This window comes from Dreissena polymorpha, chromosome 8 (genome assembly GCF_020536995.1).
Source record: "Dreissena polymorpha isolate Duluth1 chromosome 8, UMN_Dpol_1.0, whole genome shotgun sequence".
Classification (NCBI taxonomy): Eukaryota; Metazoa; Mollusca; class Bivalvia; order Myida; family Dreissenidae; genus Dreissena; species Dreissena polymorpha.
The window spans coordinates 89,657,081-89,684,379 of NC_068362.1; the positions used below are offsets into that span (position 1 = coordinate 89,657,081).

A 27,299-nucleotide genomic window follows, 5' to 3' on the forward strand; every position below is an offset into this window, starting at 1 on the left:
TCAGCGATGCCTGATAAGCCACGGCTGTTTCCCCAATCAGCGAATAGAAGCTGGCGGTATATTGTATGTTTGTATTGCTCTCTGATAGCGGCAGTGAATTAACATTAAAACATCCCTATTGGGTCCTGTGAATAAACAATCCCTATAAGGGTCAAGACATAAAAATCATAAATAAAGCAGCATTACAACTAGTAGTTTCTGCATTTATTAAAAGTAATTTGTGAATTATGCAGCGCAATAAAACCGCAGTTGTTTTGCAATTTGTATATGTAGTACTTCAATACAAATTACGTTTTGTTAATATGACATTTATTTGCATGAAGTACCATAGTAACTACATTGTGTTTAACAATACCTAAGACATCACTTGAATCATTCACTAGATTTTTATTACGTCATTTTAAGTTATTTTGGTGTAACGAGAGCGGGGATTAGATTTGAATATTTTTAATATTATAAAAATCAATTTTATTTATCCTTTGCAAAATCGATCAATTATCCGGCTAAGTGTTGGTTATTAGGTAAAAGCAAACGGATTGTCTTTCCGATCCAGTTATTAAACCACTTTTGTTTAAACTTCTAGGCATCGGAACTTCAGCCCGTTTGTTACTTATGCAATTACCAACACTAAGTCGGCAATTACTTCTTAAATAAACCACGTGCATACGCCTTCAATTATTAAAACGGCTGTTCCGATATTTTTTTCAAATTAAAAATGCACGTTTGAGCTGTCCGTTACATAGGCGGTTCCAGGGGGGGGGCGGACGCGGCGTACGCCCCCCCCCACCCTAAAATCTCCAATGTAAAGTAAATTCATTTGATGTTTTACACTTAACTAGATCTAAATCACCTATTTAAACCTGTCAAAGCCTTCTAAATCACTAAAATCGTGGAGCTTCCGGGGGGCTTCGCCCCCCTGGACCCACAAAACTATAAACTATGCACTTTTTTGGCATTATAAGAAGGTACTTTGATGAAAGTATATAAGGCGTGACATGCTCGAGAAGTGGATGTCAAAGCCTTCAAAATCACTAAAATCGTGAAGATTCCGGGGGGGGGGGATTCGCCCCTCCAGACCCCCTAAACGATAAACTATTCATTTTTTGGCATTATACGAAGGTACTTTGATGAAAGTATATAAGGCGTGACATGCTCGAAAAGTGGTTGTCAAAGCCTTCAAAATCATTAAAATCGTGGAGCTTCCCAGGAGCTTCGCCCCCCCTGGACCCCAAAACTATAAACTATGAATTTTTTTGGCATAATAAGAAAGTACTTTGATGAAAGTTTATAAGGCGTGACATGCTCGAGAAGTGGTTGTCAAAGCCTTCAAAAGCACTAAAATCGTGATGCTTCCGGGGGTCTTCGCCCCCTGGACCCCGTAACGACAAACTAGCACTTGTTTGGCATTATAAGAAGGTACTTTGGTGAAAGTATAAAAGGCGTGACATGCTCGAGAAGTGGTTGTCAAAGCCTTCAAAATCATTAAAATCGTGAAGCTTCCGGGGGGCTTCGCCTCCATGGACCCCATAAAAGACAAACTATGCACTTTTTTGGCATTATAAGAAGGTACTTTGATGAAAGTATAAGGCGTGACATGCTCGAGAAGTGGTTGTCTAAGCCTTCGAAATCACTAAAATCGTGAAGCTTACGGTGGGCATCGCCCCCTGGTCCCCCTAGCAGAGCTTTGCCCTGCACCCGCCAGGGGGCCGCTAGGGCCCCCTTGATCCCCAGCAAATCTTTCAATATCCCGCCCCCACTTACCAGAAATCCTGGAGCCGCTCCTGTGTTATTAAATGCACAGAATGTTTGTTTGGTATAATAAAATAAATATCACGTGCAGTTTTGGAGGTATAGAAAGTATCGTCTTTCTCGAAAAGTAATGACCGCCTCAGCCTTCGGCATCTTTACAAATTAATCTCTTTGGGAAGCATTAGTTGACAAACCATTCAAATGCATGTGATATTTGTTGTATTATATATTTGTAGTATACGTTATAAGTTTTCCCCCCAAAAGGCCTAATGCGCAACCCGTTTTTAGGTCTATACATGCACACCAAGCGTCGGCTTAATGATGTTAAGCGCTTTATGATGATTAAAACTCATGAAAACATACACAGAGACATTGTCTGCGGTATAATGGTAAATTTTCGATATAGCGTTATCGATAAATCCTCCAGTATTATGTGGGACGTGCTTATTTGACATCATTTATATGGTAATTAAACATATTGACAAGTTTCATAGTTTGTTTTATAACAATGATTATTATCATTTTATAAGTTAACTGGAACTTATTTTGTATAAGACTCTGATACTATGCGCGTATCTACAGAACAGCATGCCATTGTATTGTTTATATCTAGATATAGAACGCATTAATTTTCTAATTCTTCTTGAACGAAACTAAGCAAGTTCAAACCGAATTTATCTATGACCGTTTTGTAACAAAAAATACGAATGAAACGTCGTCCAATCGGAACCAGCGTACTTGCGCTCGCCGAACCAATCAAATTAGTCAATGCGAACTTCATAGGCCTCTTCTTTAATATGGCCGCCGGTGACACAGCTCTGTGGCTTCATAACAAATTAGGTTCTACCGATGATCTGTGGTCTGGTAAAACGATATGTGCTCAACTGTCACAAGACAAGTTGCAAAGTATCCGAGGATGTTTTCACACGCTTCAACCTCACGTGAAAGTCAAACTTATGATGTCATTTCTTCATATTCCAAGAAGAAATGTAGACTCGGTAATTTATCTTGTATAAGTTGTAGACTACATTATATAGCAGGACCCTCAACCCCATTTTAGGGGAAGCGGATCGCTACCCTCATGAGTGGGAATTTTCGAGGCGTTTCCCTTTTTGGGGGATTTTTTTACTTACTGAGTTACTCTCATTATTACATTTGTACATGTTTGCACTATATCAGACAATACCAAACTTCGTCGGACCGACAGACATATCTGACAGATTATGATAAGGTCCTATCGATTTTGCAATTGCGTCGGACCAAAATGTCGGACTCCAAAAAATATAATAAATATCTATAATAATCATCGTCTGATGCTCCGTGGGAATCCAATATTTGCCATCAAAACATGTAGAACTAAATACGTTAATACCAGTGTCGTTTTTATGTTTTCCATCTTTTTGTGTCCTCCAAAGAATAGCTCCCACATGTTCGGTTATACGAGTTATTTTCCGAAAATAACTCGGATCATGCGATACTATATTCGTAAAATGTTCTGAACGCAGAGACAGAATTTGCCAAGTGTGTTCCGATGTATCTGAAATACAAACTGTTGCAACTCGGTATATTCCGTGACAGCATCTGGAAATTTCCAAACAGATATTTATAAAGTACTAGTTCCACGCTCATATGTGCATGTCAATCCGCAAAATGCGAGAGCGGGACCATGCAGCAAAAGATTCTCGCATACATACTTGATATATGTCATCATGATATAAATAAATACTATGTATAACCGTCATTTCATTTTGTGTTTTCTCTCTTTTTGTTTGGTCTGACAAACACTCATCCGGTCTGACAGAATTTGTCAATCCGTCAGACCGAATGTCCGACATCAATCTGGAAGTTTGGTATTGTCTGCTATATTCATTTCTTTTTTCATAATTTAGTATGTTTGACAATATTAAATTGAAATAAAATTGAGATATAATAATCATGAGACACATCTTTCTATAAAAGCATTTTTTTTTTCAGGGGGTACTTAAAAAATATTCACTTGTGTCTAGAAACAATCTTCATATAACAGATAAATGATTTAAAGGACAATCATATTCAACGTATCTTTATTGGATAATTGCCATTTATGACGAATGTCCTTCAATATTAACAGCGGTAAAAAACAAAAACAACACCACTGTCCGCCCTTGTTGTTTATTTTTTTGCCCAGTAGATTCGCGGTAAATAGCTTAAACAGAACCATTGAATATTAAATTAAACCTGAATAAACTAAGTTTTGACATACCATTCAACGTTACAATCAATAACGTCAATGACTCGTCATAATAATTTAAATATATGGATTTAAATACTTTAAATAAAACAAATATCACCAGGGCTTTTTTTAGCTCACCTGTCACGAAGTGACATGGTGAGCTTATGTGACCGTGTGATGTCCGGTGTCCATTGTGTGTGCGTGCGTCTGTCCGTCAACAATTTGTTTGTGTAGAAAGTAGAGGTCACAGTTCTGGGGTCAAAAACTAGGTCACATAATAGGTCAAATATTAGAAAAACCTTGTGTAGACAATAGAGGTCGCAGTTTTCATCCAATCTTTATAAAATTTGGTCAGAATGTTTATCTTGATGAAATCTGGGTTGGGATTGTATTTGGGCCATCTTGGGTCAAAAACTAGGTCACTAGGTCAAATAATAGAAAAACCTTGTGTAGACAGTAGAGGTCGCAGTTTTCATCCAATCTTCAGACTGAGGTTTGAAGTGAGTAAACAGTGTTTTTTTCACCATTTTTGAATGGGGCTGGGTGCCTTTGGATTGGGAAAAATCACGGCATTTTGACGAAAGTTAGGACATTTGTGTTGTTGTATTGCTAACAAATGCTTCAAGTTCAAAATTTAGACTAACAGAATTTTCAAGATTATATTAACTAAGGTTCAACTTATAGAGCAAGATGGGAAATGAACTAAATGTTGAGATCTTAAAAAAATTGCAATTGGTAACTGTTAGGTCCCATTTGAGAAAAATAACTACTTTTTATGCCCCCCTTCGAAGAAGAGGGGGTATATTGTTTTGCACATTTCGGTCCGTCGGTCTGTCGGTCCATTCACCAGATGGTTTCCGGATAATAACTCAAGAACGCTTAGGATCAGATGGCCCCTATTGATTTTCAGTTCACTAGGTCAAAGGTCAAGATCACAGTGACTCGAAATAGTAAAATGGTTTCCGGATGATAACTCAAGAATGCTTGGCCTAGGATCATGAAACTTCATAGGTAGATTGCTCATGACTGGCAGATGACCCTTTTTGATTTTCAGGTCACTAGGTCAAAGGTCTAGGTCACAGTGACTCGAAACAGTAAAATAGTTTCCGGATGATAACTCAAGAATGCTTAGGCCTAGGATGATGAAACTTCATAGGAATATTGATCATGACTGTCAGATGACCCCTATTGATTTTCAGGTCACTAGGTGAAAGGTCAAGGTCACAGTGACTCAAATCGTAAAATGGTTTCCGGATGATAACTCAAGAATGCTAAGGCCTAGGATCATGAAACTTCATAGGTACATTGATCATGACTGGCAGATTACCCCTATTGATTTTCAGGTCACAAGGTCAAAGGTCAAGGTCACAGTGACTCAAATAGTAAAATGGTTTCCGGTTGATAATTCAAGAATGCTTAGGCCTAGGATCATGAAACTTCATAGGTACATTGATCATGACTGGCAGATGACCCCTATTGATTTTCAGGGCACTAGGTCAAAGATCATGGTCACAGTGACTCGAAACAGTAAAATAGTTTTTGGATGATAACTCAAGAATGCTTACGCCTAGAATGATGAAACTTCATAGGAATATTGATAATGACTGGCAAATGACCCCTAATGATTTTCAGGTCACTAGGTCAAAGGTCAAGGTCACAGTGACTCAAAATAGTAAAATGATTTCCAGATGATAACTCAAGAATGCTTACACCAAGGATCATGAAACTTCATAGGTACATTGATCATGACTGGCAGGTGACCCCTATTAATTTTCAGGTCACTAGGTCAAAGGTCAAGGTCACAGTGACTCGAAACAGTAAAATGGTTTCCTGATGATAACTCAAGAATAATTAGGCCTAGGATCATGAAACTTCATAGGTACATTGATCATGACTGGCAGATGACCCCTATTGATTTTTAGGTCACTAGGTCAAAGGTCAAGGTCACAGTGACAAAAAACATATTCACACAATTGCTGCCACTACAACTGACAGCCCATATGGGGGCATGCATGTTTTACAAACAGCCCTTGTTTCCATTGAGAATGGGGTCGTTTGATGGCCTAAATTTGAGCAAAAACGGCACTGGTTTAATGACTTACTTAAAGACTTTATTATTCAAATTTTGTTTTTATCTTTGTATTTCAGTGGAAGGGCTACCTAGAGGAGATTCTGATGATGGCGATCCATGACACAGACCAGTGGGTGTCTATGGTGGGTGAGATCCTACGTACCTACCCTGCCACGGGCGGTCTAAATCTTGAACTAGAAGACAACAATGGCACCTTTGCTGAAGTGCTAGCTGATCTTAAGAAACTAGGTAACGGATGTTTACTTGACTTGGACTGAAATTTTGGGAGGTATTCACTTTTGAAAAAAACACATTGTAGCAAATTATTTAGAAAATTGTGTTTGTTTCTTAATGTAAGAGCTGGTTATGCAGCAACAACTTCAGAAAAATAATAAAGGTTGATGTTTGACAGAAACTGCCATCAGTTGCTGATAAGATGGGGATGATGATGTTGATGATGATGATGATGATGAAGGTGATGATAATAATGATGCTGAGTTCATCATATTGAAACTACCATTTTGGATGTTTGGTAAGATTTGCCTCTGATAAATCTATTTCTGTTATGCCTCCACAATTAAAAGAATGTGCACTTTACCCATGTTTGGGTCCTATTTTGTACATCTGTGCCTCTGTCCGTCTAAAAATGGTTTCATTTGACCAAGCTTGTTCTTTGAACATTTTTATAGTTCTTAAAATCATCTGTCCTGTTTAATTATGTTGTTTATTAAGAATATGGTTGTAAACAGTGTTCACAATAAATTTTAAAGCACATTAAATTTGCAGACTCAATACATGGTCCGTTTTGGAGGCTGTTACAGCAAAGATTGCTCAAATCAGTAGTTTTACTGAAAACGATTCTAAGTTTTATACCATAACAATTGAAAATATCAAACTTACACTGAAAATATCAAATTAACACTGTTTCATTAATTAAAAAACAAAAAACACAACAAATTTTTCAGTAAAAACTCTTGAGTAAAGCAAGCACAAAATGCTTAGAATTACACCATTACAGTCCGCAAGTCTATGGACGTGAAGATGTTGCCAATGGAATGTCAATTCCTGAACAAGACAGCTCTCCTGGCAACCACTGGACAGCAACCACTTCCAACCAAGCACTTTGCATTGAAGCGCAAACCCAAGTCTGCCACACTTAGGGCGGAACTGTTACAGAAATGTGAGTCTTGTACTGTGCTAGGGCGGAACTGTTACAGAAATGTGAGTCTTGTACTGTGCTAGGGCGGAACTGTTACAGAAATGTGAGTCTTGTACCAGTCATTGAAATTCAGATTTAAATCTACAAGCAAGTCGGGCTAGTACTATGGGAATTTGTACAAGCCCAAGTCAGATTTTACTAGCCCAAACATTTTTGTTAAAAATGCAGATAAACATAACATAAAACATCCAAAGAAGCATTCATTTATTCAATCTTAAGAATACAATACAAATCTCTTATTAATTTCATCCTCATCCAAGTTAGCTTCCTCGTCATCTGAGCCAGCCTCTTTCGGCTCCTGAAACAAGAAGAAATTAATTTTACACACGGATTTCAATCAAATCACACTTATAAATATATACATAAAGTTTATGTAACTAATTAGCAGAAATGTATCCCATATACCCATGTGAAAGAGAGAGCAAACCTGAACCACCAGAAAATACATAAGCAATTAAGTGCCAGGTCATTCTACAAAAAGCCAGTTGACAAATGCGTCAATCACAGTTACCTCAGATTTGCATTCCTCAACGACGTACTTGAATGACAACTGTTCGGCCATTACTCTCTGTGTCCCGAACGCAACGCAAAACATAATTTTACATAATAGTAATCCGGGAATCACAAAACCATGAGCTTTATGCGCAGTAATCCAATTATCGGCTGATTGCCCAGCATGTGTTCGCAGTGTGTTAAAACATAAGCGGCTGTTGATTAAATGGGCTCAAAACTTTGTTTACAAATATTGAAAATGAAAGTGGAACTCGTTTTCTGTTTAATGAATTGTACAAGCACGTCGGGCTTGTAATATTGGATTTCCTTCAAGCCCGAAAGAAAAAATACTAGTTTTTTGCTGTCGGACTAGTGCGAATTTCGAAGACTGCTTGTACTGTGCTAGGGCAGAACTGTTACAAAAATGTGAGTCTTGTACTGTGCTAGGGCAGAACTGTTACAAAAATGTGAGTCTTGTACTGTGTTAGGGCGGAACTGTTACAGAAATGTGAGTCTTGTACTGTGCTAGGGCAGAACTGTTACAAAAATGTGAGTCTTGTACTGTGCTAGGGCAGAACTGTTACAAAAATGTGAGTCTTGTTCTGTGCTAGGGCAGAATTGTTACAAAAATGTGAGTCTTATAATGTGCTAGGGCGGAACTGTTACAGAAATGTGAGTCTTGTACTGTGTTGCAGCGCATGTTCTAATCTGGTTCAAGAACATCTGCCATTTGGAGGGTTTCCTTGAATAGCGCTTTTTTTCTGAATTTGGGGAAAGGGCTTGGCCTTCTTTATGGGGAAAAATTAATAGACAAAACTGAAAAAGTAGAAGAAATTTTCCAAAGTAAGATTGAATTTTGTGGAAAATTTCATCATTTTAAAGAAATTCACTTAGAAGGGGCCTTTCTCTTGGGGGAAGGGCCTATGTAAGGCCCTTGCTAAAGAAGGAAAAAAAGCCCTGTTGTATAACAAATTCCTGGCAGTTGTGCTATCTTCTTACTACCAACATGCATATGTCTTTGTAATACATGTAATTAAGTTTCAATGTTAAATTGCAATTTTTCTGTAAGTACAGGCTATTCTCTTTAAGTTCACAAGTAAATATCAATATTAGGTATGGTTAAAATGTCACATGTCATTGTTACACTTATAATTTACTTATAATAAAATGCAATGAAAAAAACACAAAAATGATTAATTGATAATGCATTTTTATTGCATTTTGTACCTGCTAAGGTGTAGATTTTAAACAGTCTCGTCTGTAGCTCTTCTGTCCACAAAGTCAAAAGTCTCATTTTTGTATGACACAGCACATTGTAAACAGCGCTCATGGCATTCATAAGCACTTTTACATTCCAATAATCTTTCCTTCTATTCCAGCATCAGAGGCAGCCCTGAACAAGAAACGAAATGGCTCTGAGAGTCTGCCTATCAAAGTGAGGAGTTTTGCCAAGAAAATGGAGGATGACTCTAGTAAGTATAGCTTGTGTTAGCAATATATCAATATATTTATATGTGTAACGGCGTTAAACCTCACCGTTTATGTTCTTTATTATTGCAGCTGCTGGAAGTCTTTTATTTTTATTTTTAGCTCTGCGTTTTCAGAGAAAACCTGAGGTATTGTCATAGCCAGCTTGTTGTGTCGTCCGCCGTATGCATCGTGCTAAAACCTTAACATTGGCTCTAAAATCAAAATGCTTCCACCTACAACTTTGAAACTTCATATGTAGATGCTCCTTGATGAGTTCTACACGCCACACCCATTTTGGGGTCACTATGTCAAAGGTCAAGGTCACTGTGACCTCTAATATAAAACTTAAACAAAAACCTTTACATTGCCTCCAAAATCAAAGTGCTTCCACCTACAACTTTGAAACTTCATATGTAGATGCACCTTGATGAGTTCTACACGCCACACACATTTTGGGTCACTAAGTCAAAGGTCAAGGTCACTGTGACTTCTAAAAAATTAAATTAATTAATTCTGACAAGCTTTCGCAGCCGAGTGTGGCACCCTTTATGCGGTGCTCTTGTTCAAAACTGCACATGTAGCCGAGCGTGGCAACCGTTATGCGGTGCTCTTGTTTATTTTGTGCACCTGTTCCTTGATAATATAAGACCATTTGGGTCCCATATTGGTAAAATATTGTATGGCTGAAGTGTAAATATTTATAGATATAAAACTGCTTAAAAGTGTATATTAATGTTGAAATAAAATTAAAACAGTATTTTGCTTCAAATTTTGGCTCCATATGGGTAGTATCTGGTCATGGCAATACAGGCTTTTCATTATATTTCCCATTAGGGTTCACTATTGGCTAGCTCATATAGCAGGCATTCGAAAATCCACTCAACCACTCGAATCTGCCTTTATACATCCAATATGGGGCCCATATGCGCATGTTTGTTGGGCAGTTCCTTCGGGTCTTTTGTTAACTACCTAGGGTTTGACATTCTTGTTTACACCTTATTTATTAGATTTTAAATCATGTTGTTGAAATCACAATCTCACACATTGTGCTTGGCAGGCCCAATAACGGGCATGCCTGGAAAAAACAGTGGCTCTGGTGGGTTCCTGAGCCCGAACCCTGTGGGGCGTCGCACCAGTCTGCTGGGCTCTACAAGCACCTCTATCGGGGGCACACCCAATAGGATGAACCAACTGAAAAAGGAGGGAGGCATTAAGGTGAGGAGGGCAATGCTCTTGTTATGAATTGATTAAAGGCCTCTAGTAAAAATGTATTATTATTAATTCAGGAATTTATAATCAGTATGTAATAATAATTTATGTTATATTTTGACTCTTGACTGTGATTTGTCCAGTGTGTGTTGTGAATATATTACATTGACAAATCACATATGAATAATATTGTTTGTTATTTACAATTTTTTTCTAACGAAGTAGAAAAATAAAACCTTATCATAAGACTTCATCATTTCTTACCACTTTACAACGGGAGAAAAGTATAAGCTTAAAAGAGTATATCAACTTGAAAGATATACAAATGTAATAGAGACGACAGGCTTTGTCTCAAATTGCTGGGTATTTTCTGACTTTACTCATGAATTTTTCATGAATCATTCATTATGTGTTCAGATATATAATATCAAAACTTGAATGATATCTGCAAATTGCTCTCTGTTTGCATGAGAAGGCTATTACTATCAATTGTCTATCCATACATTTCAGTTACTGGAAATGGATGAGGTACCTCTTGGAGCAAAAGAAGCAAAACGGAGAAAGAAAGCTGCTGGTACTTGATTATGATTGGTTACTGTCTCTAACCTTGTGACTGTTGGTTTATTTAAACGCCAGTTTAGTCAGTACATCATTTCTTGGAATGACTAGTAAAAAACACGAACACATTTATCTTACAAAACAATTTGAATAGCTAGAAAGTAATTCTGATTAATTTGTTTTTGTTTTGGTTAAATTTATTAACTTATGTGTGGCTTATACAGGGCTATAGATAACAAGCGTATTTGCGTTATTACGCAATTAAAATAACCAAAAACGTAATTAAATATAAAATAAAGCATACAAAAACACAAATACAAATTTAATCACGTAATTCCCGTAAAAAACCTTGCGTCACAAAATGCAGTTCTTACCAACACTGGGCGTATTTTTAGACTGGTTATATTCCTTTCAAAAATGTACCGGATAGTTTATATGCCGTCCTATGATTAAAAGAATGCTGTCTTTCCGGCGGTTATCAATCATTGGGGGTATTATTGTAATTATTTGTAGACCCGTCCGAATTCTACTTTTATTTTCAAGGTATTCAACTCAAAATGACCCCAAAACACGGTGCATCACTTTGAACAGCCATAGCTTCATCAATTGTGCAGCGAATTTTACGAACTCGGTCTCATTGAACGCAAAAAGGAATGAACTTTGATCAGATATTCAGTAATTGTTGTTATGTACAGGAACCTTTTTGAATTCCATTTGTATAAATAATATAGTAACCTTTGTAGATTTTTATTATATCAATCATATATGCCATTCCCTAAATTGCCCAATTGAGTTAATAAAAACGGGGTTGAAAACCCAATTAAACTCAAAAGTAGGGTGTCAAAATTTTTGCTAAAACTCTAGTGAATTTACAAAAACCGTATTTTGTCAAAAACAGGGGGTGAAAGACCCAATATACCCCAAAAGTTATCTTTAGCCCTGGGCTTATATCATTATACGTGTAAACATTTTGGGCAATCATTATATTTTAAACACTGATGTAAAAGTCATCTCTGTTTTGTGTATGGTATATCCTCACATGTGATACACTTCGAGAGATTTTTCATTTCTTTATTAAGCACCTGTAAAAGGCAATCTCTTTATCAAATAAAAATTACAAAATTCTTTATTGCCGTCAAAAAAATGTCCTAAAGGAAGCAGAATTGCATCAATTTATCAAGATTATCTACAAATAAAATAGGCACTGAAACTGAACATCGCAGCAAAAATGCATGTAAGAGAATATTTAAATTCGTTTTTGCAATGAAGTACCAGGCAATTAAAAAGACCACAAAATCCCAATCTTAAGATTTCAAGACTTCAATTGTAATTTTTTTGCGCTTATTTCCCATTATTTGCAGTCCCAGTACTGTTCCTAATATTTTGCAAAAAACATCGCTGATGATGTAACCCCCCATTTGGTACACTTCTCTCCCTTGAGTACACATGTATTACCTCCCCTGTTACAGATGCAGAGGCTATGGAGCAGATGAAGAAGGATCGAGAGGCCGCCAAGGCCCTGGCCCAGTCTGCAGCCCCCAGCCCCGCCCCTTACACCCCGGACTATGCTGCCGGTCTTATATCACCTGCCACACCAGTATGTATTGGGCTTTGTTGACCGGTTAACTTGGTACTTCTGAATAGCAATTTAACTGTTACATCCAAAAATGTTCAAGGTCATTTGTCCGGTGAATGTAAAAAAACAAATGTTTATATTGCTGTGCCTTTGGATTTCATTTTGTGACATTACAAGTGTACAACACAGCAGATACAGGAAAATATTAACAATATGTGAATATTTTATTTGTAGGGGTTTTCACATGACTAAACGGGGACTCCTGTACATGTGTATTGCATGCACAATAGTATCAAAGTCTTGTATTTAAAAGTTTCTTTTTCTGTTTTCAATCACTTCTTTCTGTCCCCACAAAGAGATATGTAAATACCTCCATATTTTCAGATGGTTGTGTCTTTCATTGGAGTATCCACAGCCCCCACTATATCCATGTCACAGACAGTGACCTATGTACCAGCATCAACTGTAAGACTTCCACAACCCACTCCTGTACCAGGTACGGTATACCTGCATGCAACTAATTAGTCAGTAGTTGACTTACTTTTGATGCTGCAGCTCTCTGGTTGTCTACCAGGTATGGAAGCCTGTATGTAATCAATTAGTCAGTAGAAGAGTTTGTGTAGAAGGCTCCTGCTTTCTGGTTGTCTACCAAGGAAGATATATCTGTATGAAACCAATTATTTAGTAGTAGACTTGGTTAGGATGCTCCAGCTTTCTGGTTGACTAACATGTACAGTATACCTGTAAGTAACCAATTAGTCAGTAGTAGACTGTATTAGAACACCAAAGCTTTCTGGTTGACTACCAGGTATTGCAGAACAGTATGTAACCAATTAGTTAGTAGTTGAATTGCTTCAAACGTCTAAGCATAACTGTATGTAATCTATTCGTCAGTAGTTGAAATACTTAGAACACCACATCTTTCTGGGTGACTAAGTTGGCTGATCCACTGATTAAAAAAGTATAAGAAAAAAGTAAATTGGAGGGATTGTGCAGCTTGTGTTATTAATAACCATAGAAACCAGAAGTGGTAATCACATGAAAGTCAAGATGGCAACATCCATGCAGAGTCAGGTATTTTTTTTGCCGTTTTAAACACTGTAATTATTGTTTTAATTTTTAGCTCAACTATTATATATGAAATATATATAGTGGAGCTATCCTACTCACCCCTGCATTTCCGTCCGTTCTGTTAGCGTGCAAATGTAAAAGTTTTCGTTCTACCCCAATTATTATACCCCCCCTTGCCATTGGTTATGGGGGCTACATGTATGTAGGAGTCACTTTGTTGGTCGGTCTGTCCCAAAATTTCATCCAATCTTCACCAAACTTGGTCACAAGTTGTATCTAGATGATGTATAAGTTTAAATATGGGTCATGCCGTGTCAAAAACTAGGTCACAGGGTCACTTACAATGTAGTGTGTTTTAAACCGAAAGTTTGTCTGGACCATAACTATGTCATTTATTGTTAGATTGTAAAATAACTTGGTACATTTGTTCACCATCATGGGACGGTGTGTCGTGTGAAAAAAGTACGTCAACATCTCAAAGGTCAAGGTCACACTTGTTCAAAGGTCAAATGCATGTCCGGGCTATAAATTTATCATTTATTGTGATATTTATAATCATTTGAAATATTGGTTCACCATCATTAGACGGTATGTCACGTGAAAGAATTACGTCAATATCTCCAAGGTCATGGTCACACTTTGAGTTCAAAAGTGAAAAATGTCCATTAATGAGCTTGTCCGGGCAATAACTATGTCATTCATTGTGAGATTTTAAAATTATTCGGCACATTTGCTAATCATCATTGGACAGTGTGTCGCGCGAAAGAAAAACGTTGATATCTCCAAGATCAAGGTCACACTTTAAGTTCAAAAGTTATAAATGGCCATAAATGAGCTTGTCCGGGCCATAAATATGTTGTTCATTGTGAGATTTTAATATCATTTGTCACATTTGTTCAGCATCATTGGCCGGTGTGTCGCACGAAAGAATAACGTTGATATCTCCATGGTCAATGTCAAATTTTGAGTTCAAAGGTCAAAAATGGCCATAAATGAGCTTGTCTGGGCCATAACTATGGCATTTAATGTGAGATTTTAAATTCATTTGGCACATTTGTTTACCTTTATTGGATGGTGTATCTCATGGGAAAGAATTACGTCAATATCTCCAAGGTCAAGGTCACACTGTGAGTTCAAAAGTGAAAAATGGCCATAAATGAACTATGTCATTCATTGTGAGATTTTAAAATGACTCTGTACATTAATTTTGTTCACAGTCATTGGACATGCGAAAGAATTCAAGAGTTCAAAGGTCAAAATGGCCATAAATAATAATGGCATAATAATTCTTAAAAATCATTATTTAGATTCTCTTGTTTTGTGAAGACAGATTGCAAAATAGTCTGTGTCAATGCGGCATGTGGGGGTACCGTAATTACTCTATGTTTTCGGACACTAATAAATAATAATTTTTTTTTGTGTCCGAAAACTTTGATACAAAAAATATTCACAAAATACACGTGTCCTAAAATTGAAGTGTCCAAAAATAGCATCAATTGTATCAACGAATACCGGTAATAGCATCCGCTTGTAAAATACCATGCCGTATATTATGAATTAGTTATATATGTTTGCAATGCATTTTAAATAATTTTAAATGCTTAGTTTATTTGACAGAAAGTTACTGAAAGGTTGTACTTTGACCAACGAGTTCAAAGATGAGCAAGTGATGTACCGATAATCGCTAGTATGAACCTGTAATTAACGCAATAAAAAAGCAATATATGAATTCTTTGTTTGTTCATTTCCGATAGTTGTTGTCTAACACCTTCCATCACACTTTGAAGCATTTAGTATTTGTCACAGTCATTTTACTGAGAAAGTGTAGTACCATTGCGGTTGATAATTGAACTGTTAATTGGCACTACCCCTGGTAATTGTCACAACGCTTATGCTATCGTGCGAAACAATTGTTTAATACCGGTTTACAAGGTAATTTACACAATAACGCAAATGTAATGGTCTGTTGCCCTCAGGCATGCACCTGCCATGTTTTATGATGTTAATCTGGTTGTAAAACCCCATGATCGAAGTGTCATTAGATATCGAAAACAGGACCGACATTTGGTAAAATAGCGCTGGTAAATATACTGTCCGAAAACTTCAGAGACATTAATTATGGTCGAAAACTCATGTGTCCGAAAATTAAGAGTCACGAAAAATAATTATTTTTGCTAAAAAAAGGGGTGTCCGAAAACTTAAGAGTGTCCGAAAACATAGAGTAATTACGGTATACGTCACGTTTGTGACAAAGCTCTAGTTTTCATTGTCCCTTGACATATTGCTTACATATTTTGCATACTTGTTTACAAGCATGACCCCAACCTATAAACAAGAGCAGACAACTCTATCAAGCATTTTTTCATAATAATGGCCCCTTTTCCACTTAGAATATGCAGCAAATGTTAAAGTTTGCGTACTACCCCGAATATTTTCAATGTCCCTTGACATATTGCTTTCATATTTTGCATACTTGTTTACCATTATGACCCCAAACTATAAATAAGAGCAGACAACTGTATCAAGCATTTTGACAGAATTATTGCCCCTTTTATACTTAGAATATGCACATTATTGATAAATCTATGTTATAGTTTGCGTACTACCCCAAATATTTCCTATATCCTTTGACATATTGCTTTTACATTTTGCATACTTGTTTACGAACATGACGCCAACCTATAAACAAGAGCAGACCACTGTTTCAAGCATTTTGACAGAATTATGGCCCCTTTTACACTAAGATAATTGAACATTTTGCTAAAATTGCCATAACTTCTTTATTTATGATCACATTTTATTATTACTTTGACAAAACAACACTTACCTGAATATCACAATGGATTCCACCCAAACAATACCCCACGCCCCTACCCAGAATCCCTTCCCCCCCAAACTCCCCCCCCCCCCAATTTTTTTTTTTTAAACATCTAATAAATTACCCCCCCCACATTATACCCTTTTCTCACCGACCGTACCCCATACCCCCCCCAACCTCCCCCCCCCCCCCCCAAATTTGTTTTAAACATCTAATAAATTACCACTTACATTATACTGTCAAGCACTCGAATAGTCGAGCGCACTGTCCTCTGACAGCTCTTGTTTTTTAAGCCGACTACTTTGCAGCCATATCAGCAAGAAAGTATATTTTGTATTAATGTTAGCTCTATATCTTGACTGAACTCGCTGTGAAATTTCTGAGCGCAATAACCTACAGCTCCACTAAGAAAATTCACGGGGAGTAAAGTTGAGATATAAAGTGAATTTTAATACGAAATGAACGCTTTACACCTTTTAACTGAAATGGCTGGAAAGTGAGCGTAATTTTCAAAGTAAACAAAAGTAGTAAAGGGTATCAAACAGTGAAAAACACCTGTCTCAACATGGACATTGCCATCTTGACTATCACGTGATTATCCCTTCTATAAATATAACAACATTATGTGTAAAGATTATCTTTGATTGACTTGTATGGATTGATTTACCAACTGTCAGAAATTCTATGTAATAAAATCGAAAGCGAGGCTGATAAGCTCAGGAAATGCAGGGATTGCAACAAACATTAACTGACAGTTGTTGTAACAGTTCTAAATAGACTGATTTTTTTCCAGTTACATCCAGTAATGCTTCCACAGGCCCTCTGCAGGCCAGAGACACCTTACAGCAACAACTACAGCAGCTTGGCCAATCACAGATCAGAACTCAAACGCTGCCTCCCATTGGCCAGACCTTCCAGCAGGCACCTGTTAATCAGGCCCCGCCCACTCCTCAGCCACTGCAACCAATACAGCCGCAGACACAGAACAACAGTCAACCAGTCATGGGTCAACCACAGCAACCTCAGCAGGCTAAAAAGGCTCTATCTCTTACTGTTAGTTTGACAACATTTTATCTTAAACTTTACTGAAACCTATTCATACAATATGTCAACTTTTTATAGTGTCATGCATTAGTGTGACTTAAATGTTAATGAATAAACAACATACTTCAAGTCAAATCAGCTTGATTGACAATTCACAGCACTATGGATTTTAACTAGCACCTAATGTTAATTATTAAAACAATTTGTTTTTATGAAGTTTCTATAGAAATGGATTAAATTGTTTAATGTAAACATTATTATGCCCCCCTTTGAAGAAACGGGGGAAATATTGTTTTACTGGATGTGGGTCTGTTGGTAGACCAGGTTGTTTCTGATTGATATCTTGTCAACAAATTATGCATCCCATGTGCATTTGCCTTAGACAGAAGATGACCCCTATTGAAATTGAGGTCACTCAGTCATAGGTCACGGTCACTGTCACAATAAGTGTGAAAATTGTTTCTGATCAAAAGCACATCAACGAATTGACAGATTGATACTTCCCATGTGCATTGGCCCTGGACAGTAGATGACCCCTATTGAAATTTGTTTGGGGGGGGGCATATGTCTCCAAATACTGAACTCTTGTTATTAAAGAGCTCCAGACTCCAGTAAAATAAAAGAATAGGATTTAAGAAAGAAAAAAGTTTTCAAATACTGGGTTCAAACCACATACGCTTTGATAAAAATGCTAAGGCCAAAACCACTTGGCCATCCAAGTTGATTCATTCTGACAATTATTTTTTACTATAAGCAATCATGTATTGTCACAAAATATAAAGAAAAGCAACAAAGGCACCCCAAATTTATTAACAATTTCGAGTTTTTAACTCTTTAAATATAATTTCTAATCATGATTACTCAGTTAACATCATAAGTTTGCTTCACATTTTGCTTTTGTTATTCTCCGCCATAGGCGGAGGGATATTGTTTTGGCGTTGTCCGTCCGTCTGGAGCCATATCTTGGAAGTGCTTTGGCGGATTTCATTGAAACTTGGTATGAGTATATATATGGATAAGAGAATGATGCATGCCAAATGGCAGTGTACACCATCAGATAATAATGGAGTTATTGCCCTTTGTATCTTGAAAAAATGCTTTTTTTGTGTGTCGGGAGCCAAATCTTTGGCGGATTTCATTGAAACTTGGTATGGGTATGTATATCAATAAGAGGATGATGCATGCCAAATGGCATTGTACAACATCTGTTAATAACGGAGTTATGGCCCTTTGTATCTTGAAAAAATGCTTTTTTGAGTATAAAATATACATGTAACACTTTTGTGTCCAGAAGCATATTGGCGGGGGATATCAATTCAACAAATTTTCTTTGCTTGTTGTACATTGTTCTTCTATTTTTGTTCAATTGATGACAATTTGAAAATCAATGAACATGTCCAGTAAAATGAATTCTGAAGATGAACTACTGGTATTGACTTCTATATTTGTCACCTCTGAGTCAGTCTCTAACAAACAGCATTAACCTTATGGAATTGTATATAATGGCTTTAACAGCAATTTTGAAGATAAATTTTGACATTATTTTTTTTTTACAGAAAGGTATTTATAAAGATTTTTGTTTAACATTACAGAAAGACCAAATGTTGGAGGCCCAAGAAATGTTTAAAAATTCCAACAAGGTCACGCGTCCAGAGAAGGCTCTTATATTGGGTTTTATGGCTGGATCAAGAGGTAAAATATCATCTTATAATGTATCTTTTTTTGGCATTTCAAATAGTTTAGCAAAGAATTTGTGTCTTTGCCATATTATGTATATCTAATCAATAATTTGAAGTGCAATATGTTTATAAACATTCTCTTGCCATTTAACAGAGCAATACTAATAAGAAGATAATGGAATGTTTATCATTGTTTAAGTATGGAAATTCATTCATCCTAAAAAAAAAAGAATTAGCAATATTTGTGATCTTATGTAATCAACTAATATAATTGATAATGTCATAGATCTTTAATATCTACATGTACAAAGCTTGTTTGATTTTGTTTAAACCATACTTTCATCATGATAATCATGATGTACTTATGTTTTTATTATCATGATAAAATTATTTTTATTATCATGATGAAAAAATATGTTTTAACAAACTTAACAACGCTTGTCATTTTTCAAAACACATATACTACAGCAACAAATTTAAAGTTACAGTGATTTCATACAAATGTCGATCAATACACATTTGGTCGGCCTAGCAACCTGGGTTTGATTCACTGAGAGTTTCTTATGATCATCTTACTCAGGAATGAGACGCAAGAGCATTTCAGTAAACCTGAGGCTTTGATACTATGGAGTTAAAATAAATTGGTTGAACGCTTTCCTACGAATAAGCAAAGTGAAAATGGCTAAGTGCAAACAGCATAAAACCAGACCAGCCTGCGAGTTACTCGCATACTGTTCAGGTTTTATGCTGTTTGCTGCACATCAGTATCTAAGGTTTGGAGATGAAGCCTTGAAATCTTGAATCTAGTAAGAAAGGTCTTAAATTATTTATAACTTTATAAAAGAGTTACAAATTCCTGAAAATACGTATCTAAGTGGGAAAGGGTTAAGCTAATCCATATTTCTTCCACCCACAGAGAATCCCTGTCCTCAGCAAGGTCACGTGCTTAGCATTCGCTTGAACGAGGCAAAGGAACTTGTGTCGCTTGGTGAACAGATCCAAAAATACATGCTGGTAGACACTTTCTTCCAGATGAACTATCAAACGGGCGAATGGAAACGTGTGAAAAAGTACCGCGAGATCGAGGCGGGATGAGAGTTTGTGGGAATTATTTTATGGTTCATATTTTATTTCGTGAAATAAAGGTGATTACTGTAAAGAGGGACATACTCGAAAGCCCTGAGAGCATGAATGTGGATACGATGTATTGCTCTAAGAATAAATGACTTTATGAGGCGTGTTTGCCACTGTACAAAAGGTGTTAATTGAAAAATCATGCAATAGTGCAAAAGTTATTGATTGGAAAATCATGCAATAGTTCCAAAGATGTGGATTGAAAAATCATGCAATAGTATAAACTGTGTTGATTAAAAGGAATGCAAAAGGACAAGTAGTGTTTATTGAAAACCACCCAAAGACAAGCAGTTTGAGTGCAAAAAGAGCCCAGGTATCCTACATGCCATTTAATTTAATCATAGTTCATTTAAGTTTTAAATATATTAGTTATGTAGTGGTATTATTTAATTCACTTCAAATAAGACAGGTTTTTAACTCCTAATTAGACGTGTGTATGGTTTATGTTGGATGCATATATGTAATAGTCAAATATCTAAAGTTAAAGAATATCGCTTCTTTCCCTATTAAGGTGGCTAAACTTTCAGCACAAAATGTCTGTATAGAAGCATTTTTGTGCACAGGATCAACTGTATTTTTCCCATTCGTTCAGTGTTTCATTCATACGTTTGTATTCTATTTGGTTATCATCATACTTTATGTATCACACATTTTACAATTATTTTCGTCCAATGGAGTGTTATGTACGGCTGAACTTTGTTGTATTGAAGTCCAGAGCTCAAAAACGATTTCAAAACTTTGACATAAAAAAATACCTTTTAGAAGTATTTGGACTAAATGTTCACTTGATCACATTATTGCTATAATATTGTAAACATTTACTGAGTTATACTTCATCAACCGGTGAAACACTGTGTGTGCGTGAGTCTGTCAGTCTGACACACTTTTCTGGATCCTGCGATAACTTAAAAAGTTTTTCATATTTTTTCATGAAACTTACAACATGGACAGATGACAATATGGAGATTATGCGTGGCATTTCATTTTGTTCCTACTTCAAGAATTCTGGTTGCTATGGCAATAAATAGACTAGAAATATGGCTGAAAATGAATATATATATATATACAATACTTATAGGTATGCAGATGTTATGTTATGAATTCAATAGAATAACTGCAAGGCTACCACATAATTAGAAAATAAATCAGGAATAAACGAATGTTGACTCAGATTTCAAGATAATGAGGTTCAGCTTAGTTGGAAGACATGTTTTTGAAATGCTCATTTAAATGTCCTAGTAGACAAACGCAAATTATTCTGATGATCAGGAATTAATTTACGAGCCAGAGTGACTTGATACAAAAAAGTGGAACAACCAACTGTTGGTTATTACGGCAAAACCAATATTTAGTTTCATTTTTCCATAAATGTTCATCCAAATAGTCTGTATACTTTTAAAAATATTTTGATCCTGACCTGTCCATTGTAATTCTAAAATACAGTGAAAATAATACGCTAACAAATACATAATGAATGCTAAATTTACAAAAAGTAAACCTTTTTTTGTGAACTTACTTGTTAACAAATTAATATTAATGTTACTCCGAACAAGGCAAAAATAATGTCAAAAGTTTGATAGATATTAAGCAAATATATTAAGAAAATATATTTGGTTTACAGGCTCTACCCATGGTTTTGTTGCAGAATAAATCGCACTTCTTTTCCCTATTTTTTATAGAGAACAGGTCATGGAATGTGGCAGAAAGCGTTATTTGTTCAAGAAATTTATATTAATCCATCATGTGAAAATCTAATAAACCATACCGTAAGGCAGGTGAAGATTGCAATCCGGTAACTGAGGAATGCATGTCATTAATCATTTGGCCTCGTATTTGTAACTAATTTTTGAAACTGGCAATGAATTCATGTTGTCATAGTTTTTTCACAAAGTAAACATATGATATTAACAAAGTTTATGGCAAATGAATGCAGCTATTATTTGTTTTGAAAAAAAAAATCGTTTATGATCTGATCCATTGTTATGTGTTGTATTTATAATTGCTTTATCTTCAAAATTTTGTTTAATGAAACAGTATTTTGTGAAATGCAGAATAAAGTATTTCGGTAGCAGTCTTGGTGTTCATAACTTCAAAATTAGTTAATATGCAATACTTTTTATAGTCTGCATGCCTACATTTTAAATCGCGTGTTATGGCTCTTTGCCAAATTACTTATAACCTATGGCTGTCTAGGTCAGTTGTTGATAAACGCGCAGTTCACCTTGGCGTCCAGGAGGTGAAACATAATCTTGGCGCATGTGAGTTTTCTTTGTGTGTAACATACCACACAGATGGGGGTTTCTTCAGATTTTATTCCCCGCTTCCGTGATTTTCTTAGCAAAAAAAGGAAAAGCTGCAAATTGCAGCTATATAGAGAAAACATGGTTGCTGCCGAGATGACAAAGGTTTATACAGTGAGGCTAAGAAAAAGAAAATAGGGCGAGCTTAAGAATTACCGAATACGCGTTCTTAACAGCTACACGTACCATGTATGCGATTTATCATGCGACTTAAATTTTTTATAAATACAATACTAGCATATAAAACCAAGGAAAAAAAGCTTGAATCTCAACAAAATTGGCGCTCTAATAGTGCTAATAAATGCACAGCTTTCCTTTTATACAATTTCTTCAATTATTTGTATACGGCGTGTTACGTAGTTAAACATTTTGCCATATTATTAAAAAGCTTTAGTTTTAACTGTACAATTCTACATGATCAAAATAAATAATTTTTTGTACAAATGAATTAAGATCATACCGATTTTACTGTAATAACAAATTCGGGCAATCAAACCTCAGAAACACAATCGTTTTTGATGATTTAAGTTTGTTGACCTCGTTGAGGTTGAACAAATTAATTTAAAACCAAAATTCAACAATCATTTAATTTTAAATGCCCCCTTTGAAGACATGGTGTTCACTGTGGCGGGCGATTGGTCGGTGTTAATGAGAACAATGCCTGCTCAATAACAATCGGTGATACTGTTCATGGGCACTTCATCTCGGCCAAATTTGGCATTTGCTCTCCGGTCAATTACTCAAGTTTGCTTTAGCCAATATTGATGACATTTTAGATTAAGTTAGTTTAATACAGAGTAATCTCGGGACTCAATTTGGGGCTCGTCAGGTCCAGGCATACGTTACCAAAATGCCGTTCATAAGCATTTTCATTCGCAAAATTGTGTAGGGTTTTATGTTTTCGTGCCGATATAAAGTGGATAAATACTCCATATGATTATATCTGAAAACATAGTGCTCATGCAGCTGTCCGGTACACTTTTTCGCGGACACAAATCTCATGCGAATACTTTAAATAAAGAACTTCCCCTTGGCCTGAAGCATTTCAGTAACAAACAATAACGGTCAAATGCTACGGTTGCCAGGATGTCGATAGTCTGATATGATAAATCGTACCTTTATCAGTGGAAGTCAAGCGAGTACAAATCGTCCGCATTCTTATACGAATTCCATTAGTCTTAATGTTGTTTCTAACGAATATTTTGCGCATTTTGCAATGCTTTTATTACATATATGGAGCTTTATTGTAGGCATTGGAGCATACATTGTTGATGGTAAGGTTAAGCTGGGAATTTTATATTGAGAACACTTTCTAACACATTGTACACTTCTTTCATAAATCTTCATTTTATTTTTAAAATGTGATATATCAATAAAATTGTATTGTTCAAACACAAAAGCTTAATTCATGTTTATAGGCCATGTGTTGTTATATTTCATTTTTGTTTTTATGTGTGTTTATTTTACGTTAATATCGTAAGAATAGTTATTCCAAATGTATGGTTTTTAGCCATTTTTCCAAACAAATAGAAAAAAAGAAACTAACTTGAACCCTCAAGCCGCCCTCAAGTAATCTCTTTCTCATTCTTTCCTCCTCTATACATCCTTATTTTGATTTTATTGTTCAGCCAAACATTATCCCCTTTTGTTAAACTTTATTCAACAAATGTATTTTTAGCTGCAAGTTTACCAGAAGGACACGTGGCGATTGGTAAGAACTATTTAAATAACATTTTCGTTGGAATCGCAATCGTGAAATGACCTCAAAAGATGTAATTGTATTACATCAACTTGAATGATTATACGATACATTTTTATGCCCCCTGTAGGGTGGCATATAGCAGTTGAACAGTCAGTCAGTCCGTCCGTCCGAAACCATTAACATTTGCCATAACTTTTGCTTTTTAAAGATAGCAACTTGATATTTGGCATGCATGTGTCTCTCATGAAGCTGCACATTTTTAGTGGTGAAAGGTCAATGTCTATGTCATCCTATAAGGTCTTAAGTAAAAAAATACATTCCAGTGGAAGTAATAAGCTTTAAAAGGGAAATAATTTCTTAACCTGCCAAATGATATATTGAAATGTTATTTCAAAGCGGCGCTATAGGGGGCATTGTGTTTCTGACAAACACATCTCTTGTTTATTCAAATTAGATAAACCAAGTGAGGTTTTGGCGCATTCGTCTTCGGATACGATCTCAAGCACTTCTAGCAGGACGACAAATATTGTACCACCTACTGTGTCTGCATCAATCACTATGACTACAAGCAACCTAATCGAAGTCACCTCGCGCGCATCTTCGGGGACGAACGAAACGACCAAGGCGTTTTTATCGACTATCTCTTCGTCAATCACATATTTACCAAACGAGGTAAACGAAGTCAGCTTGAGTATCGGTGAGCAGCCTGTGGCGGAACGTATTTTCGACAGAAATACTTTAGTCCCATCAGATGTCGATAAACTATCTACAGGTAAATTGACTATTATAGGCAATATTCATTTGCTAGAAACGTGTATACTAGTTTTGCATATACTGGAATTGCTGCCTGACCTATATTCATTCTTGTTTACGTTCGAAAACACAAAGTTCACGAGTTGTATGGTAAAACAATCATTCCTTAATCGTATTGACGTATGGTATCTGTTTGTAAACTTTTATTGATTCAAGTACGGAGTATGTAATTTCTGACGAGCTATTTCATGATGATTCACAGTGTTTGTTCGATTGCATATTATGTCTTACGCAACACAAACATTTTTGATATATTTCAAGCCTCTCAGATCGGCATCGGATTGGGCGCACTGTGTATTTTCGTCATAATTGGTATTGTTGGTGTCTACGTTTGCTATAAAAGGTAATTATTATGACTCTGTATTTGCAATACTTTTTACATCAATTCAAACAATTTTGCTATTTTCAAAGAACTTATGGACATTACAATGAGACAATTTTCTTTTAATTTAGAATGAGGACATCTCCCAAGGACTCTGATAAAAAGTCACAATCTGGTTATGAAGACACTACTTTAGATAGCACATTGGACATAAGTGGAGCAGCCGCCTCATACAATGATGAACGGAATTCTCGGTCATTACCGACGGCCGCAGATGATGATTGCGTGTACGCAATTCCAAACAAAAGGCGGAGGAAAGACGGCATTACCAAAGATGATGATAGGGATGGCACACGAATCAATGGCATGATCACTGGATTTGATATGATTATAAACAACGAACGAATCGAACGCGAAAGTACTAGGCACTACGACGTGACGACCCTCTATAGGGTTTATCAAAGCACTGATGCCAACGATTATGGCTACAATGTGGCATCGATCAATCCACATACGCGGATGGATATTTCTAATGACTATGATAAACTCAATTAAAAGCAAGTACATTCGAGTGGTTTGCATCTCTTTGACAAGCGCATTTTACCGACGCCTAATGTACATTGCCAGTAAAGCATACTTAAGAAATGCTTTCCGATGGTTTATAGAGAAATATCAATGAATTAAAACTGATATTTAACTGTTTTAGAAAGTGAAAAATAACAGTGAAAATTATCAACAATTTTCATTGTTTGACCGGAACTATTTTGATATATCTTTGGTTTATCTATTGTGACCCCCAAATGTCACTAAAGGCGAGTACTCTGCATTGACTCTTTATGACAACATACGGATAAGCTTGAACATAGATGTAATCACTTTTCTGGGCGCCCAACGGGGAATGATATTGTCCGAAATGGAAAATAATCCAAAAATAATCATTTGTAAGCACGGGATAAAACGAAAATCTGTTGTTTTTGTTGGAATATCTATTTTAATTCACTGGAATATACTCTATTTAATACTTTTCGTCTATAAGACGAACAAGTATTTATGTATTTGTGAACATGAGACACAAACATTATAGGAAAAATCCACAAAAATGAGTTTAGTGTTGTGTGCAGTGGGGCTCATACTGTAATATAAAATAATGTATCGTCCCCACTAAATACTAATAATTATATATCGTTATATCTGTAAAATATGTAAAAAAAAACATTCTTCGCAAAGTAAAACAGTGTTTGAGTTCACTTACAACTCTAAACAGAAGGGGACATTTTCTTCCCTTCTCTTTCATTACTTTTGCTATACACAAGTAATATTTCAAATGAAAAAAGGAGTTAAACAGACTGAAATCTTTCACATTTTTATGAAACATATATTTCTTTACATGTGAGTACATAATTAAATATGATGAAAATGCTATAATTTTGCAAAAATGCAAAACTCAACCTGTAAATTACCCCAAAAAGGTTAGGTTCGACACTAAAACATCGCATCCGTGAGAACGACCAACCTTTTATTATACGCCTTATAAAAATCATTGAATACATTTATATTGTGTTTAACAGAACTTCCTCATCTTTTATATTTATTTTACGCGTTAATATTTGACCCTTTATTCGTATTGTTATAAACATAGAGCATTGACATTTAAATTTGTATTGTTATAAACATAGAGCATTGACATTAAACATAACAGCTATTTCATTTACTTAAGCATATTGACATCGTACATTTTGGTTTATCTTATCCGTCACAAGTTGATTATGGGAATACCCCTGTACGCACTCTCAAACTTATCTGATAACATTCCACTTGAACATGCCTTAACTAAGCAAATATTCTATTGTAATTAATGGG

At 35.9% G+C, this 27,299-nt stretch overlaps 2 protein-coding genes across 2 annotated transcripts; both read left to right on the plus strand.

The window, feature by feature from the left end:
• Positions 1–2,515: 2,515 nt before the first annotated feature.
• On the plus strand, positions 2,516–22,373 carry LOC127842087 (negative elongation factor A-like). The gene is made up of 11 exons (XM_052371406.1): positions 2,516–2,747; positions 6,110–6,281; positions 7,051–7,212; positions 9,123–9,215; positions 10,271–10,428; positions 10,933–10,996; positions 12,450–12,577; positions 12,941–13,052; positions 17,239–17,498; positions 19,082–19,181; positions 20,085–22,373. Exons 1-11 carry the CDS (start codon positions 2,547–2,549, stop codon positions 20,261–20,263), a joined length of 1,629 nt encoding a protein of 542 aa, XP_052227366.1. The 5' UTR covers positions 2,516–2,546; the 3' UTR covers positions 20,264–22,373.
• A 1,347-nt stretch (positions 22,374–23,720) lies between these two features.
• Positions 23,721–26,408, plus strand: LOC127841628 (uncharacterized). Its single transcript, XM_052370604.1, has 5 exons — positions 23,721–23,876; positions 24,281–24,313; positions 24,759–25,076; positions 25,379–25,460; positions 25,571–26,408. Exons 1-5 carry the CDS (start codon positions 23,819–23,821, stop codon positions 25,992–25,994), a joined length of 915 nt encoding a protein of 304 aa, XP_052226564.1. The 5' UTR covers positions 23,721–23,818; the 3' UTR covers positions 25,995–26,408.
• The last annotated feature ends 891 nt before the right edge of the window (positions 26,409–27,299 follow it).

Coding starts and splice junctions, on each gene's coding strand:
- LOC127842087 (XM_052371406.1), top strand. CDS start 2,547: ATGGCCGCCGGTGACACAGCTCTGTGGCTTCATAACAAATTAGGTTCT. Junction 12,578..12,940: donor TTATATCACCTGCCACACCA/GTATGTATTGGG, acceptor CCATATTTTCAG/ATGGTTGTGTCTTTCATTGG. Junction 17,499..19,081: donor AAAAGGCTCTATCTCTTACT/GTTAGTTTGACA, acceptor TTAACATTACAG/AAAGACCAAATGTTGGAGGC.
- LOC127841628 (XM_052370604.1), top strand. CDS start 23,819: ATGCTTTTATTACATATATGGAGCTTTATTGTAGGCATTGGAGCATAC. Junction 23,877..24,280: donor TGGAGCATACATTGTTGATG/GTAAGGTTAAGC, acceptor ATGTATTTTTAG/CTGCAAGTTTACCAGAAGGA. Junction 24,314..24,758: donor AGAAGGACACGTGGCGATTG/GTAAGAACTATT, acceptor TATTCAAATTAG/ATAAACCAAGTGAGGTTTTG.